The following is an 18,792-nucleotide window of genomic DNA, read 5'->3' as shown; positions in this document are numbered from 1 at the left end:
TTATGCCAAGTTATACTATTACGTATTTATGACTTTTTATGCCTTACTATACTATGACGGTTTTATGACATTTTATGCCTTACTTTACAATGACGTTTTTATGCCTTACTATACTATATTTTTATTCCTCACTATACTATGACTTTTTATGCTTTGCTATACTATGACGTATTCATGACTTTTCATGCCTTACTATACTATGACATTTTTATGACATTTTATGCCTTACTGTACTATGATGTTTTTATGCCTTACTATACGATGACGTTTTTATGCTTTGCCATACTATGACGTATTTATGACTTTTTATTCCTTACTATACTATGACCTTTTTATGCCAAGTTATACTATTACATATTTATGACTTTTTATACGTTACTGTACTATGACGTATTTATGACTTTTAATGCCTTACTATACCATGACGTTTTTATGCCTTACTAATATGTCTTGTTTTTATGAGTTTTTATGCTTTACTATACTATGTTGTTTTTATGACTTTTTATGCCTTAATATACTATGATTTTTTCATGACTTTTCATGCCTCAATATGTCTAGTTTTTACGAGTTTTTGACTTACAATAATATGAATTTTCTTTGACCTTTTATGCCTTACTATACTATATTGTATTTTTTTTTACTTTTCATGCCTTACTATACTGTTTTGTTTTTATGACTTTCCATGTTTTTCTATAATGTGACTTTTTAAAAACTTTTTATGCCTTACTTTACTCTGATATTTTTATGACTTTTATGCCTTACAATACTATCGTGTTTTTTTATACTTTTTATGTCTTACAATACTATTGTGTTTTTTTTGCTTTTTATGTCTTACTATACTGTCATTTTTATGACTTTTCATGCCCTTCTATAGTGTGACTTTTTTTATACCCTTTTATTCCTTACTCTACTAAGACGGTATTCTGCCTTACCATACTATGATGTTTTTGTACCATACCATAGTATGATATTTTCTGCCTGACTACACTATGACGTTTTTATGACGTTTTTATGACTTATTATACTAGGATATTTTTTTGTCTTTTTATGCCTTACTATACTGTGTCGTTTTTATGACTTTTGATGCCTTCGTATAATATGACTTTTTTAGATTTTTTATGCTTTACTATACTATGTTGTTTTTATGACTTTTTATGTCTTAATATACTATGATGTTTTCATGATTTTTCATGTCTCACTAATATATCTTGTTTTTATAACTTACTATAATATAATTTTTTTTACCTTTAATGCCTTACTATACTATTTTGTTTTTATGACTTTTTATGCCTTAGTATAATATGTTGCTTTCATGAGTTTTTTTGCTTTACCATACTCTGACGTTCTTATAACTTTTTAGGTCTTACTATACTATGACATTTTTATTCCTTATAATACTATTACAATATTATGACTTTTAATGTTTTACTATAGTATGATATTTTATACCTCACTATACTATGAATGTTTCATGTCTTACTATAGTATGACCCTCATTTGTTAAAGCATGACGGTGATAAAACACTTTGAAATCTCATACTTCATCCTTATTTTTATCCGTTTCAGCATTGAGGGGGAGTATGTCCCAGTCGAGGGCGACGAAGTCACATACAAAGTGAGCCGGGTCCCGCCCAAGAACCTGAAGGTGCAGGCGGTGGAGGTGAAGATCACACATCTCAATCCAGGGACGAAACACGAGACCTGGTCTGGGCAGATCATCAGCTCATAGGATCTGAGCTCCGGGCCTGGGGGGGGGTCGTGCTTGGCAGGGCTGGGTAGGGGGTGGTAGAGGTCCTCTGGGACTGGGTAACTCACATTCTGTGCTTAAAAACTTTCTTTTGAAACATGTTTTACCTACACAGCACAGTCCAGTGTTAGTAAGTGTCAATAATTCATTTGTAGCTGGCAATGACAGATCAACTCTTTTCTTTTTATCAACAGAGCTGATAAAGTGTCTGTTTACTGCACTGAGGATATTGCTGTGTGTGTGAAACTGACCATTTATTCAGTGTTAGTAAAGTCACATGTTTGATTAATTTATACTTTGTGTTCAAAGTCAAATTTCAGATGGGAGAATAAAGTTACTCTGATTTGTCAATCAACTGTGAAAAATATGAAACATTGGGGAAAACTGTAAACATAACTGAAGTGCAGATCTTCAAACTGAGGTGTGATTGCTGAGCAGAGGTGGACAGTAACAAAATACATTAACTTGAGTCTTTACTCAAGTATATTTTCTGAGTATCTGTACTTTACTTGAGAATTATTTTTGTTTTTGTAAATTCATGACTCCATTACTCTTAAAAGACAAATATTGTAGTTTTGACTCCACTACATTTCTGAAGTGAAGTGAAGTACTCTTACTTTGGAGCAGAGCTTTTAGTCAGAGGACTGAATTTTATTTTATTTTGAAAATATAATAGACCATACAATGTGTTCATCACAGGAACAAAACCAAATACAGTCAACTCCTCCACTGTTGGCCATGTTTGAACCTGTCCTAACAATGGCCACTAGATAAAGATGAGGCTGAAGATTCTTCAAATCCATGTTTTAAATTTTTAAATTAAATAAAGATTCCTTTTGTTTTAAATGTTTGCTGTACAGTCAGTCAGTGCTTAACTCAAGTAAAATTATAACTGAACAACTTGGAGTCATATTTGACCGGGAGGATCTATTCTTTGACTCAAGTAATTCAGCTGTGTACTTTGTCCACTTCTGCTGCTGAGTGTACAGTGAGGAGGAGAGCGAGGCAGGACAAAAGGCTGAATTCAGTTTTACTTCCCTTCTTTGCAGCAGTTATGACTTGTTTACTTCACCAAAGTTTCCAGGTTCAAAGATTATGTGCGAGCAGGGGTCAAATGACTTGTCGTCACAACCTGCACTGTTTTTACATCAAGTGCAGAATTCAACAACAGAGGTAAAAGAAAGTCGTTTAGGGACTTGAATAGGGTTGATGAGATTTGAATGATTGTGTTGCTAAGTGAAAGAACGATGAAACGGCAGGTTGACAATCCTTAAAGCAGTAAATCACAGCTGGTTGTGCATTAGAAACCCAAATAAAATCTACACAAAAATCCGAAGCCCTTGACAGGACATCTCATGGTTTTCTTCTGGGTTTCAGGTCACCAGTTTAGACACACGATGTTAGGATGGAAAAGAGGAAGATTTATTTTAGTTAAGTTGAGAGGGAATAGTTAGGAATTCAGTTTGTCTGAGAAGGAAAAAGCATCAAATGAGAGCAGGATTGAAGCAGAAATACCACATTAAACCAAATATGGATTTTTAAAAAACAAACTAAAACCCAGTATTTTACTGTGAATGGAAAGTAATTTTTCCCCCTGAAAAATACATATCCTTGGTTGTTTAGTCTTGTTTGTGGTTATTTATTTTTAATTATCTATTTGATGATTTGTTCAGATTTGTGTGTGTGTGTGTCCTCAGTTTACAAGCTTTTATATTTTGGGTAATACTATTAAAAAAGTCAAAGCTTGCACTGAAGAAATGTGAACTTCCACTATTAAAACTGCCACAACAGCACTGCAGACATCACCGTCAGGTTTTAGTCCATTTGTTGTCCTGTTTGAAAACTCCTGTTTGGAAAAGGGTCTAGAGCCATGAATTGCTGAAAAACAAAACAATTTCTAAATCTCTTTTTCTATTATTAGAAAAACATGTATCTGTGTGTGTGATTTACTGAGTGTAGTCACGAGATGGTGAACTACACGACTTCATAGTTGGTGCCAATAGAGATCATTGTCACAATAATGTTGTTTGTAGTTATTCAGGTTATATACTGTACTGTATATCATTTTCTATTATATCTGTCCCATAGAGTCTCTATGCATCTTGTCTCATCTGTCGGTGTCACTGCCTGAATTAGTTCAACATGAACCTTTGTTCATCTCTGTCACATCAAAGGGCACTTTCTTTTGTGGACAAACCACATGATTACTTCTACTGAGCCTTGAAAGAACATTAAAGCGTTTTAAGATTCACAGGTTTTGTGGGAGCTGTGTTTCTTTAGGTTGTGTGTGTGGAAGTGAGACTGTTAATGATCCAAGGGCCATGTAAAGCACCTCAAACCAGGTTCAGCCAATATCAGCAGTTCCAGTCCAACTCGTACCAACTGTTGCCAAAAAATTGAGAAGCAGTTTGAACAATGGACTGCTTTCAACCTGTAGACTTGCCTCTGGGCAACACCTATAGACCAGGAAGTAATACACTCAATCGTTTAACTGCAGCTCAACAAATTAACTCTTGCACTGCCTGAGGCAATGACTATTACAACTGCTGTTTTCTGGCTGGAGAGCAACAGCAGGGGACTGACTGACTGACTGACTGATCATAATTCCACCATTGAGCCGCAGGAACCTTTGTCAAAATGAATTTCACTTTCAAAGAACCTGGGCAGACTGGATAGGAAAGTTTTTGGCGACCCCCAGTGGTCAAATGAAAAGGCCCCGTGGAGAACCTGCAGCGTGCTTACTGTATTTCTGAGGTCAAAGACCAGTTTGGTCCAACTGCGTTAAGAATGAGACTGGAGATCTGAAGTCGGTGAAATGATATCAAAAAAGATGTATTACAATGAATGAGTGAATGACATAAAATACATTTTTATCAACAAATGACTGAAAAGCAACATGATCAATCTTACAGTTAGAATCAGAGACGCAATAAATTCTCTGTGCATGTGAGTCTGTACATGATCCTTCTGATGTAAGAGTGTTTACAGTCAGACACAAGACTGCAGCTGATGTATGTGACTTATCAAAAGTCTTGTATTCACAATAATGATCCATCCATCAACTTGTTATGGGAAAATTAAACTGGTAGTTTTCACATTGTTAAAATGTATTTAAAGAAAAAAAAAAGCAGCTGTTGAAAACAGCATAACAATTTGCAACAAGCAATAAGCATCAATACATACAGTCACCACGTGTACAACAGCGTGCAGGCCATGATACAGCTTGTAAAAATATTTTACATAAAAAGCTGTCGAAACTGACTGACAAAAGTTTGAAGAGTGACTTGGTCACAGTAGCTTAATTCACTGGTTAAGATGAATCCATTGAGTCAGTAATGTTCAATTTGAAATATAAATCTCATAAATTGTCACTTAAATGAGGCAAAATGAGCAACACTAGCAAACGTCTTTCATTGAGGTTTTACCATCAACAAATTTCATCCACCTCAGAGCTGTAGAGACTTAAAACACCTGGAATGATTCATATATCCTCGAGAGGGGGGAAGGTCCACATCTTCTTTAACGCTTTACTCACAAAACAACAAGCAAAAGTCACCTGTTTTAAAATCTCTCTCCTTTAGAAGTATTCAACAACACAATACCAACCACTGGTATAAAATCATCCCAACATTAGTGCAAAACATCATTCTATAGATACATATAAAGTAATGTGGAATATTAACTTTCATTTCATAATCTCTCAAGCATTTGGTTAACTTTATGTTATATCTTTATGTTATATGCTACACATCGCAGAGGTGTGACCCTGCAGTCAAACACAGCATTAAAACCTCACACATCAACATGTGACACTTCAGTTACTGTCCCTCTTAAAAAAAACATGGAGAAAATCAGTAGTTTAGATTTTAGCAGTTCATAAAAAGCCTGGTTTCGTACCAGCAGAGTCGTACATGTGGGAATTCAGAGGGGCTTGTGGGTAAAGGGACCGGGGGCATAGGAGGAGAGGGGAGGTGGGGTAGTTCAGTGCATCATGACTCGTGTGGTGCATCAAAAAAAAGCTCCCGACAGAGTCTGGCCGTGTCCTCCGGACAGTAAACTGTGAAGCCGATGGTCCGCGGGTCGTTGAAAATTTCATAGTCATTTCCTCCCTACAGAGAGAATCATTAACATCATGAACCAGAACACAGAGCGAATTACTGCAGCTTGATTTGGCTTCTTCTGTTTGATCAGCATTGGTTTAGTAATCTACTTTAACCCCTCAGCCTTTAGTTGTTGACCTAGTTGGTACTGCAATTAGCAAATATTGAAGGATTCTTGGAGCCTTGTTTCTTTATATTACCATAGAATTATTTATCATGATGAAATCTTCCGTAAGTTTAAATGTTTTTATGTCTCTATTTATTGTTTATTTATCTATGATGTGTACTGGTTATATTGTTGAATACTGCTGCAAACCAAATTGCCCCACAGGGACAATAAAGACTTTCTATCTATTTAACTTTACAAACAGTGGAAGGCCTCAGGTTTATTTCTGTGTTACTGACGTTTACAGAGAAAACTGCAGTGCAGTAATAAAAGTAGGGTCAAACCAACTCTCTCATACTCTGGCTGACCTCAGCCCTCATCCAACATCTGTGAGCCTTGTCAACCAGCATCTGTTTTCAACCTGACTAAAGGCTCTTGCAGCTGAATAGGAACAAATTTCTGCAGCCATTTTTCAAATTTTTCCAAGAAGTGTGACGGCTTCTACAGTAAGGTGACCAGATTTCTGAAATTAAAACTAGGGACATTTCCAGATCGGCAGTCAATATATCATTGAAATATCCAACCCATGAAATAAAAAAGGGGGACAATCATGTATTTTGACCATGGTAACTGTTATACTGTAATAAACTATTGGCTGACTGATAAAATGATGACTCCCTACCTTTGAAGCAGTCGTGTTTGAAGTATGTTTGTTTTTGTTAGTTTACTGCCTGGTTATGAACTCCTAACCAATGACTTAGCCAGCTAATCTTTTCTCTGGGAAATAAAAATTTGATTGGATAACTCTATTTTGAGGGTTTTAGCTTCCCTTGTCAAGCTGCTATAGCTAGCAGCCAGCCCCCTCTATTGGCCAAAACAAGCTCAACGGTAGACGTCCGTTTTAAATTACAAACGTTAAAATGGGGACAGCTCCAAACAGAGACAGGCCACCATAAAAAATTGGTGACATCTGGTCACCCTGTTCTACAGCAGCTTATTAATCCCTGCAGTTTACAATGAGATGTTCAACACATCACATAAGAGTGTAATATTTTCTGTGTAATATACACAACAGTGTTTCTCTCACAGGCCTGCATCTAGCTCTGCTGTTAACACTTCCAGAGACGAACTTACATCCGAGGTCTCGTTGCCAAAGAAGTAGATGGCGTCCAGGCCTTCACTCTCCAGCAGCTCCAGACACAGTCTCTTGTCCCAGCCCTCCGGAAAAATGTCAAAGCTGATGAGACCACCTAAAACAAGATGATGACAAATGTCCAACTTTGTTATAATCATCGACTTTATCATATACACAGTGGATTTCTTGAACAAATACACAACATACTTTCAGCAAGGAACAGACAAAGCAGTGTTAATGTTAACTTTACATACAATACAGCTTTTATTAACCACTCTTCCACTTGTATTTACAGTCAACACCTCCAGCTCTGCAGAACAAATGTTCTTTACGCTTTTTTTTTTTTTAGCTCCAGCAGGGACAAACCTGTTTGTTCTGCCAGTTCAGGGAACTCATTGGCACAAAGATAAACTCTACACAAAAGAAATGATGTGTCACAAATGAACACAAATAGTATGTGTGTTCATTTCTGACACATAATTTCTTGTCGCAAGTAATCCTCATGATATGTGTGATTGCAGCTGCAGCTCAGAGATAAGATCATGACTGCAACGTTTTCTTTTCTAAAATCTTGCATTTACACAGTTACAGCTCTGGCTCTCATTACAGCTCATTTTGGTTCTTCACTTTAAAATTCTCAGAAGCTCTGTTGTTGCTCAGCTGTGCGTTGACGTTTGAACTGTGAAAGGAAGCTGAAAAGCCTCCTGCAAAGTTCTTGCCTTTCTATTTTCTTTCCCTTCCCTTCCCCCCCTTTCCACCTTAAATTCTTTTCACTGCTTTGTTTCTCAGCTGAAGACTTAAAGAGCCAACAACAAAGGCAACAGCTGAGAAGCATCCAGCCAATCAGAGGGCTGTATCCCTCACACACCCTCTATACGCCTCCATCCTAAACACCTTCAACCCCAGACTATAAACACCTCAGTGATTCAGGCACATCTGTAGCAACCCATCCCCCCAGCCTGCTGTTTTCCCTCCTGAGCAGAGACCATGTAAAGGCTGCTGAGCTGCTGACAATGCATGTGTAACCTTACTCAACCTCAATCTAATTACACAACCCGCCTTAATAAAGAAGGGCTAGCAAGCATTCTGGGTAAAGTACACAATAGGTGAAACGTTGAAGGGAAAACATAGACAAAGAGCTGATAAAAAAAGTCAATGGATACAATGAATGTTCAACATTGCAGCGACATTCTCCTGATGTAGATAAAGGACATGTATGTGTGTTGTCTTTGAGTACGTCTCCTCCTCTGTGTATGGAAGACCTTTTTTAAAATACCTTTCAAATTCTATTATTTCTTCATGAATTAATAAATGTATTTATAAATGTGTTTTATGCTGTTTTTGTAAATCCATTTATAAATTTGAAGTGTTTATTGATGGATTAATCATTAATTTATAACTTCTTGAAAAGGGAATCCAGTTATTTATTCCCATTTTTAAACTTCTTTTTCTAATAGTTATTCAAATTCTATTATTTATTGGTTTATTTAATGAGAGTTTTATGCTGTTTTTGTAAATCCATTTTTAAATGATAAGTATTTATTAATGGATTAATTGATCATTTATAAAATGTTTTTACAATCCCTATTTTAATGCCTATTAAAATACAAAAATGAAGGAACTGATTTATTACTTCACTGTGACATCCCTGGTCCTCCGTAATGTGATCGGTATCATTTAATAAAGATAAAAACATCATCAGTCTCGGTGTCCCTCACATTCTGTACACCGAGTGCAGATTGGATAGAGTGTCCGGTTTATATAACAGCTGCTGCAGAGATCACCTGTATCAGCTGAGGGGCAGTGCAGAAGGAGATAAAAAAATAAATGATAAACTCTGTGCATCCTCCGCTGCAAATGACACCAAAAACACACACCTGCTTTCCTCAGCAGCCTCAACTGATATATTACAGCAGCTGACCCTTGGACTTTGGGTAATCAGATATCTGTGAACTCAGTTATTAGATATAAAATAATGTCACACCTCTCTTGTCTTTCTTTCTTTGGAATAGAGTTTCAAGGAAAAACAAGCCAGACTGTTCGGTTTGTTTGTCTGAACTATGAACATCCTTCACACGTCATCAGCAGAGACTCACACCTCGCTGAGCACGTAAGCAAACATCCAGCGTCCGATTCACCTTAAGTGCTGTGCTGAAGGAGGGAACAGTGTGTGTGTAATAGTTAACTGAGGGCTCCGATGTCCAGCACAAGGTCCTTCACACATCAGTAAGTGTGAGGAGGCAGAGGGATCTTCTTTTTTAAACACAGATAGGAGAGACAGACAAACACAAATGCTGAAAAACTGGTTTGTCATTAAACTGCACCGCTGTAACCAGGAAGTTTTATTTCCTGAGAGAAATTCCTCTAGCAATAGAAAGAATTATGCTGTTGCAGTCCTGACCGCTATTATAGGGAGAGCGACAGTGTTCAAATTATACTAAAGCTACCAATGTACAACACGAAGCCTGTAGGACCCAGTGTTGGGTTCATGATTATTAACCAGATCTGAGCTTTGTTCAAACCCTCGCAGCTGTATTTTAAATTCTAGAGGCAGTCACAGTTTCCAAAGCTACAACTTAATATGAATAATGCATATGAAGTGATGAACTACCAAAAATTAAATTCACATGAACATTCACACTCACATCGCGCACTAAGGAGACTTCACTGTGGCTTCAACATGACAATAACATTAAACATTATGCACATGATATAATTGTATAATATATGTTTAATATTATTGTCATGTTTTTTGGGGATATGTTTTACCTTTGTAACATGTTTAGCTCTTGAAAAAAATGTTAAAACAGGGAATAATGATAAAATGAAGACAATGTTGATCGGCCCTGTGCGGTGGTTTAGTCTGATTTATAAGTTATAATACGTTCTCTGAGCAGCGCTACTTCTTCAGGGCGGACCGAACACTACAGTGATTGATTCAGATGCGACTTCTCTCCCTCATCTGACACAGAAGCAAAGTGTTAAGTGGCTCATTTAGCGACCTGGTTAAAACTAAAGAGAATCTATTATCGTATCATTTTTTTTAGACCTTATTACTTTGTGGTTAATTACTAAATTAAAAACAGCAGCAGTTTTTTGTTCGACGCTCTCACCTTTAGTGAACCGTAGTCCCTTTCCAGCAAACTCCTCTTTTAGGGCAGCAACAAATTTCTCCCTGATCTTCTCTCTCTGTGGAGAAAAAGACAAAGCAGTCAGATTTAGGCAGGAAGCCTTGTGTATTCATTTAGGAATCTGGCTGTGATTATATTTTACTTCTTATTTATGGCGGTTTTACAAGATTAAAACAGACAAACATACAGTGGTTACAGAAAAGACGGCAAAAGGATAAACGTATCCTGTATGAAAGTAACAGAGGGTCCAGCCGGGAGCTGGAGGGTTAAACCTCTCTTCTTCTCTGCTATCTGCTTCCTCCATATCACCCGGCCCTGTGAGCCATCAATGGACAGCCTGTTAAGCTGCCCTGAAAACTCACCATTGTTTAACCTCTGTCTGCTTAATTGAGCACATTTCATGAATCAGTGAAACAGAGACAGAGAGTTGGTTCAACCCTGACTCGCTGTTTGCTTCTTTTTTTTTGTATTTTAATAAGGTTTAGGCAAAAACGGCAAAAACTCCTCTATATAACTCTATGAGCAGTGGTGACTGACACAGAGCGGATGCAGACAGCAGAGGAATGATATGCTATCCCATAAATAGCGACTACAGACCACGTCAGGCTTATCTCTAGTTAATCTGCTGTCAGACCGATTGCATCATTCTCTCACCACCATCACAGCGGCTGCATGTTTGATGGGGATGTATTGTATTCAGACTTTATGACCCCTCCTCGTATAGTGACAAATAAAATGTCCTGTCTACATCATGCATGCTGAGCGCTCACTAATAATGTACGAGTGACAAAAGTATTTTAACCTTGTCGATTTCGGAGAATTCGATTCGCTCCTCCGGCGTGCAGCTCCGACCAATGGGAGAAATGTTGATCATTCCATTCCTGAACTCAATGAACGTCCCCCTGCCGGCGTGGTCAAAAGGGAGGCATGGTTAAATGACAATAAAAAGAGACGTAACTGAGACACACTCCTGATTTCGGTCGGACATGACACCAAGTCTACAAACAGAGCAAACGAAGAAGACGTGTGGAGATTGTGTTTTAACTTAATCTTTACACAGACGTCACAAGAGGCATGTTTGTTCTGTTTCAACAGATCAGTGCTGATAAGGGATTTAGCATTCTCGCATATGCAAGTCAAAGGTGTGTGTGTGTGAGTGTGTGTGTGTGTGTGTGTGTGCACCTGGGGGTTTAAGTAACTAGCAGCCTAATTGTTGTGCAAGTTTGGTCACAGTCTCACCTTTTCTTCGGCAGCTTGATGAGCCCCATGTAGCTGAGGCAGAAGTTGATCAGGTCCTGCAGAAGCTCCTCACCGATCTGGTTCTGAATCGCCTGCCAAGAGAAAAATGCACTTTATTAGATCACTGTCCCATTGTTTTTATACTTTAGATTTTTACTGACAGTTTAATAAAGCTGGTTAAAATGATTAAGTGTATCAACATGGAGAAGAAAAAGTCATCCCCATCAGCTGTAAAGGGGGAACATGATAAGAATGTACAGTATGTGCTACATACATGCAGTCCCGTTTGCTGCCCTCGAGACAGATAATGTGAAGCATACCAGCTGACAATGTGGCGGATCACTTACATGTTTTGAGAGGAGTTTCCCATCTTTGTACTGCACTGTCCCGTTCTCAGCAAATACATAGTCAAACTTGTGTATCACTGCAAAGAGAGGAGGCAGGTGAAATTAGAGTAAATGCGCAGATTGACTCTTTAAAACCTGCACGCTCAACTGAATCAGTGTCTCTTCACTTTGAATACAGAAGAACAGAACAGCCCGCTGCATTCACCTGGTAGCAGATTACAGTGTATGTAATACATTGCCTGGAAAAGTCAAGTGTAATCTGTCTGACCTTCCCACGCTGACCTTTGTGTTCTCTGCCAACAACACTCAGCAGGGAAAGTCTAACTTTGTCCATCAGACCAGGAGCACCGTCAGACCAGCAGAGTGACGTGATGCTGTGGGCGGGGCCACCAGAAACAACGTGTTTTTGTATTGTTTCGATGGTTGTTTATTAAAAGTGTCTAAAACATGTTTGTTCTGGTGGCCCCGCCCACAGAAACACATCACTCTGCTGGTGTGACGGTGTTCCTGGTCTGATCTCCTCACTGGGAGCGAGCTGATCAAAATCTACTGCAGGTAATGAACCGACTGTATATGACTGACCTCACACAACCCCACGACAAAACACCTGAACTGTCCCTTTAAATCAGCTGTCTGTTACTGGAAAAAGTGATTAATTAGTTCATACATAGTGTAACACATTCTGACTGATGGCGTTGTAAAACTGACCATAATAATAACTTTTTTCATCATCAATATCATCATCATTAATATCATGTGTAAGATTTTCTGATAGGTCATCACATACACAGCAACAGCAGCTACAGCTATCAGCTGCGTCTGTGTGCATCATGGAATATAAACAGATCCACCTTTAGCACCGTTGGCATGCTGGTTAAAACCACATGGCTCTCTCTTTGGCAGAATACATTTACATTCCAGGTGCAGCAGGTTTTCAGCCTGTCCACGCAGGTGTGTGTTAACCCAGCTGGGACGTTGCTGGCACTGCAGTGTAAGGGTCAGTGTGCCAGTGTGTTTTGGCAGCAGGTTTGGGAGTCACAGGTTAATAAAGCAAAAGTAAAATGAACCACTGGAGTTGATGTCTGATGTCAGATGTCAGCAACGGCACAGGAGTCTAATATTAGTATGTTCCCGTTTTCAGCTGTGACTCCTAACGTGCTGTTGCCAAATCCTCTTAAGGCATCGATGACGAGTTTAAACGCAACAGTTACTAGCCCAATGCTATTGCTACATAGACAGAGGAACAGAAGGATCATTATCCTCCTTTTATATCTCTATATATATCTCTATTTAGATGCTGGAGGCAAAGACCTTAATTCGAACTTGTGGCCTAAATCCTAAATGATTCCCAGGACTCATCCTCTCTGCTCCACTCTCTGCAGACTTGTGTCCAATTAAGCAGACGTTACAGTAAAAAGTGTCAGGTCACGCAGTGTCATCCAGCCGGGTGAATGGTATACAGTGTATTTAGACAGGAAGTAGACCGCTCACCATCATCCCCCTCCCCGAGCTGCTCTGCTATCTTGGAGTAGTCGGACCCTCCCACGATGCCGATCTTCACTTTCCTCCTCAGAGTCTGGAAGAACTCGTCCAGCTGTGGGTCGATTTTCTGCAGAAGAAGGGAAAATGCACTTCATGTTATCCCTTTGTTATATACATATATCATTAAAAAAGCTAAAATATACATGTTACTGATGCATTTTAACAGAGCGGTAACTGAGAACAATGTAGAATTTTCCTTTGTGGTGTCGCAACGTGGAACACGTCTCCAATTTTCTAACATGTGGGAGAAAAAACGTCTGAGCTGCACACAAGGGAGACTGCATTATGTAAAACCTTGGCACACACACACACACACACACACACACACACACACACACACACACACACTGTTACCTTAGATAAACCCATTCAAGCAGTCAACTTCAATGTCCACACAAGAAAGACACATAAATCATTACAAGTTATAATAATAATAATAAAAAAGATGATTTTTCTTAACTTTCTAAATGACTGCCACACTCAAAAACTTCAGACACTTCAGATAATATTAGAGTATATTAGTTTAAAAAAAACAAAAACAAATTAAGCCCACGTGAGGTGACAGACAAGACATTCACACACAATCAGGCAAATGTGTCACCAGATAAACACACCACCACATGAAGCAGGGACCGAGCATTAGTCGCAGAGGTATGTGAGGTAAACAGTGATGCAGGAGGAAGGAAAGAGTTTAAGAAAATATGAAAATACAGCGTGAGCTCTTAGAAAGGACAGCGTGTGCTCTCATCCCCAGTCTTGTCTCCAGCCCTGGATGAAGACGAGGAAGGCAGAGCTGCAGAGGAGCACGGAGCTCTTACGAAAGCTCGTAACGACCACAAACGGTGGAATCTTTGCCCGGGGTGTCAGCTCACCTCTCTGGGTGGCGTCAGGGTGCCGTCCACGTCAAACAGACACAGGACGTTTCGGTCCGACGAGAGGCCGTTTGATCTCTGCATTTCTTCTTCTCTTTGAGTTGCTCTTGTTTACTGATATCACTTTTTGATGGGAGGTGTCACGGGTCCGCTCCCGTGCAACACAAATACAGAAAAAAAAAAAGAAAAAAGAAATTACATTCAAAAGAAGCAGTTAGCTGAAATATTTAAATAAATAAAATAGACTTCGCGGCTTTAAATGCGGTGAATTATCTCCTCTTATACGAGCTCACGGCTACTTCAGCTGTCTCGGCTTGGTCCGGCTCGGCTCGGCTCGGCTCAGCGAAACACCCGGGCTCACACTTCAACAACCACAACGTGCTCAACGTGTCTAGTGTCTTTTGCAACACTGTATCTCACCAGCAGCCAATCACAGCCGGGGTGAGGGACATGACGTCGATAAAGGGGGCGGGGCCGTTCAGTCAACATCGAACTGACCTTTTACCTAAAGGTGAAGAGGAGTGGAAGTGATGTTGTCACCTGTGTTTATTATTGTAGAGTAATAATAAATAATAATAATACATTTATCAATGAAAAGAACTTATATGATGATAATTAATAATAAACACACTTAAGAGTAGTGTAAGTCAAAAGTACATTAGTTCTTTAAAATTCCTGAAGATATAATAATATTGATAAACAGATATGTATTTGCACTTTATTATGTCAGAAATATACAAATATTACATATAACATATTGCCTTGAAATTGCATTTGCTTGCAAGTTTGAGTTTGTTATAATTACTCTATTACACCCAAAAGAAGTGAACGCTTTATTCCAGTGTCTATAAGAATCAAGATTAAAGTTACGAATGTAATCATGAAGGAATTTGTGAAAAGTGGACAATGTTGCTTCAATAGATACATCTTGCATGTGGCTGTATCATCCTGTTGTGGTCGTCCTGTCTGCCTGTTTACAAATGAAGAGAAACAAACTTTGACTGTAGATTTTATGAGTGATGGAAGTTTTATAACGCCTCTTATTTATTAGAAGCATTTTGTAACTTTTCAAAGAAAATACTGGACTACACAACTGATATAATTGTTTCACATTTAGCGCTCTAATTAGTTTTTATGGTTTCTTTTTGAAGTGGTATTTAACTGTGAACTGTTATTGCCCCCTCCGGCTCAGATCACATAAACCCTCCTCTTTATTTGATTACTGTCAACGGTCAATACTGAGATCAGCTGCTGTGTCACGGAGGCAGGTTTGCAGCTGAGACACAGCAGATCTAAAGTTTTATTTCTGGTGTCTGGCTGACATCGCTACTGACGACCCACACCAACACCATTCACTGAGAGGGGATCTCATTATATAGGGTTGATCTATAAAATAATTCCTGCAATCAGTGATACAGTAACAGGTGAAGACAGGCACTCCCATGACTCCTGATAAATGGGATTAATTAAAGAAAAGTACCCTTTAATTCATGAGGTCATGGCCTAAATCAAACCAACAACAGGAGCTGCTCTCATCCTCTGTTGAAGACTGCATCAGTGGGCACTGTAAACTTTGTTTAAATGTTTTGTTATACTTATGACCGACTTCAGATGACCTCTAACCTTTGGAAAAGGTATAAGAACACCTGAATACCTGGTCGACTCTTTTCTAATATTGATTTATCTAGGATTGTCTAAGGGTAACATAAAATTAGATTAAATTGGATTAAATGATATTATGATATAGAATAAAATTAGATTACATAACATTGCATTACGTATGATTAGATTTGATTATGTTTGATTAGATTATGATGCAGTAAATTAGATTAAATTATATTATGATGCAGTAGATTAGATTAAATTAGATTATGATGCAGTAGATTAGATTAAATTAGATTAGATTATGATGCAGTAAATTAGATTATATTATGATTCAGTAGATTAGATTAGATTATGATGCAGTAGATTAGATTAGATTAGATTAGATTATGATGCAGTAGATTAGATTAAATTAGATTATGATGCAGTAGATTATATTATATTATATTATATCATGATGCTTTAGATTAGATTAGATTATGATGCAGTTGATTAGATTAGATCAGATTAAGATGCAGTAGATATTATATTTTATTATATTATGATGCAGTAGATTAGATTAGATTATGATGCAGAAGATTAGATTATTGCATCATTACATTATTGGATAGATTATGATGTAGAAGATCATATTATATTATAGTATATTACTGTAGTCACTAATACATGTTGCAGTGCACAGCAACAAAGTCAAAACTGAGTTACTTTCTGAGAACAGGGGAAAATGGTCGTTATGAAATTCCTAAAGTAAAACCATCAATCATGCTTTATCTACATTTCGCTCCTGTGTGGAATTGGAATTTTTGTTTTGTGTCACATACAAAAACATGAATTCATTCACCTTCAATCACCACACAGGAACGTGACCATCACATGTGACTTCGAATTAAAGCTTACCTTTTGGTCTTAATGCTTTCAACGACACTCAAAGTCTCACCAGTTGTTGAAACTGCACAATATTTAGGTTTTAGGAAAGTGTTCTCTGCCGCCTCTCGTCTCCACTGACCCAACCCATCCACAAGAGGGAGGAACAGGAGAGAGGTAGAGATGGTGCCACTCAGGAGAGGTTTTCATCTCACTCACATTTTAGATTTCATAATGGATTTCACCAGTTTAGGGAGTAATTATAAACAGGTGGTAGGGGTTGATTTAAGTTTTAACATAGTCATGATCTAACCAAAAGTTAAATACTGTCACTACATTTCTCACTAACTGTAGTAGGAGTGTCCGTCACACTGTGTTGACTGAAGCGATGGACTGGTTGTTTTTACCAGAGGAGGGCAGGGCCCTCATACAACAAATAGCCCTTTCCATTACATATGACAATATTTGTTTTACATGTGTAAATGAGAAATGTTTACATGGGAGATTTCTTGTGTGTCTAAAAGTGTGTGCTTTGCAAACTGTTTGTATATCGCAGCCAACTTCTGTTTGAAAAATGCTGCAGACTTTATCAGTAGTGGAAGTGCAGCCTAAACATCAAAACTCCATTTCAATATTAACACTTTTATAAAAACTGATTCGATAAGTAAATTTAAATTATGACCTGGGTCAAATTAAAGGTCAAATTATGACGTAGGAAATGTGGAATGGTGGTTTTTATTTTCACAATTTATTGGAAAATTGACTTGGATTGATTTTATTGATGGTGATGTAGGTATTTACCGTGTTGGTTTGTTTGTAGAGTGATGACCCAAAGTCACCTGGACTCAACTGATTGCTGGTACAAATTCTTATGGGGCAGTTTTGCAACAGTTGACAGGCTTAATACTGGCACCATAAATCACTTGTATGTTTTTATCTTTTCCGCATTTCACAGCTATCTTAAATCAGCACTGCATGGACCTGAGGTTCAACATAAGTGATAGTGCCAGAGCACAAAGCAGTATGACCCCTTTCGGTTTGGTATGTCACATATATATTACCTATGTTGGCATATGTAGGGTGTCTGTATATATGTTTGTATGTGCTTTGACCACACGGGCAAAACTTGTGGTGTTTAGTTTCAGAGTTCCCTTCAGTTATTTATGCGTCTGATTTATTAGTAAACTGCTAAGGGAGATGGTATGAGGAAGGAGGTAGTGGAGGATGATTACTGACTAATCATAAACAGACTTATCATTAGCTTCTGAAATTATGCACACACTTCTTTATCTGACTTTGACCTCAAACTCCATGTTTCTTCCAATCCCAGCAGACAGGGTCTTACAGCTTTAACCTTTATTCGAGGGGAAGGTTGTCCTATTCTATTTATAGTCAACACAACAGACCAAAACCAACATGTGTTTGTCTGTCCCTTACTACTTTCCAACTTTCCTACTCTGTGTTTCTGTCTCTGATTTGTTTCTACTGAAGATTTAAATATTTAAAAAGAGGCAACAAATATATTTCATTTTTAAAAACGCTTAGAAATTTCTTAAAATAGCCGGGCAATGTAGTTTTGTGGGGACTATTTTTGGATGTGGATTAATAAAAAACCAGTGCCTGCATTAAAATCTCTTATGTGTAGGAATTAAAATGTTCCAGATGAACAGTGATTATACATTCAGTTTCAAAAGGTCATTATTTTATGATCGAGCTGTTAAAATATAGAACTAATTACACACTTTGTCCTTTGTCCCTCAGCCAAACAGCCAAGACCTCAGCCAAAGGAAGTGGTATTATTATTATTATGTAATTATCATTGGGTATTATTTATTATCAGCTATTATTATTATTATTACAAATGAACTACTAGACACATGAATTTCCCCTAGGGGCTAAATAAAGTGTCTATCTATCTGTGTGTGTGTGTGTGTGTGTGTGTGTGTGTGTCCGTCCTTCATGCTAACCCACCTGTATGGGTGCTCTGTGAGTTCAGTGGAAGGTCTCCATTAAAACAACCTTCTTATCTTCCTTCAGTGTGAGGGGAAAGTGCTCAGCCGGACCCATTTTCTCAGACTTACAATAACAACCACTGTCAACAACATTC

At 38.0% G+C, this 18,792-nt stretch overlaps 1 protein-coding gene across 1 annotated transcript; it reads right to left on the bottom strand.

The window, feature by feature from the left end:
• Window positions 1-4,554: 4,554 nt before the first annotated feature.
• On the bottom strand, window positions 4,555-14,628 carry pmm1 (phosphomannomutase 1). Its single transcript, XM_023431593.2, has 8 exons — window positions 14,220-14,628; window positions 13,297-13,414; window positions 11,806-11,882; window positions 11,459-11,550; window positions 11,022-11,121; window positions 10,202-10,277; window positions 7,088-7,203; window positions 4,555-5,856 (listed from the first exon to the last, which is right to left on the bottom strand). The coding sequence occupies exons 1-8, from the start codon at window positions 14,301-14,303 to the stop codon at window positions 5,737-5,739; spliced, it is 783 nt and encodes a 260-aa protein (XP_023287361.1). The 5' UTR covers window positions 14,304-14,628; the 3' UTR covers window positions 4,555-5,736.
• Window positions 14,629-18,792: the final 4,164 nt, after the last annotated feature.

Source organism: Seriola lalandi, unplaced genomic scaffold (genome assembly GCF_002814215.2).
Source record: "Seriola lalandi dorsalis isolate HSWRI2012SDOR001 ecotype SW California unplaced genomic scaffold, Sedor1 jcf7180002054926, whole genome shotgun sequence".
Lineage (NCBI taxonomy): Eukaryota > Metazoa > Chordata > Actinopteri > Carangiformes > Carangidae > Seriola > Seriola lalandi.
This window is presented reverse-complemented; position numbering and strand designations above follow the sequence as displayed.

Bases quoted from the DNA above. Each gene is read 5' to 3' on its own strand.
- pmm1 (XM_023431593.2), bottom strand. From the start codon at position 14,303: ATGCAGAGATCAAACGGCCTCTCGTCGGACCGAAACGTCCTGTGTCTG. The intron at 7,204-10,201 runs GTGAGAGCGTCG...ATCTTGTTTTAG, and splicing joins GGGACTACGGTTCACTAAAG to GTGGTCTCATCAGCTTTGAC. The intron at 5,857-7,087 runs GTAAGTTCGTCT...TTCTCTCTGTAG, and splicing joins TTGGCAACGAGACCTCGGAT to GGAGGAAATGACTATGAAAT.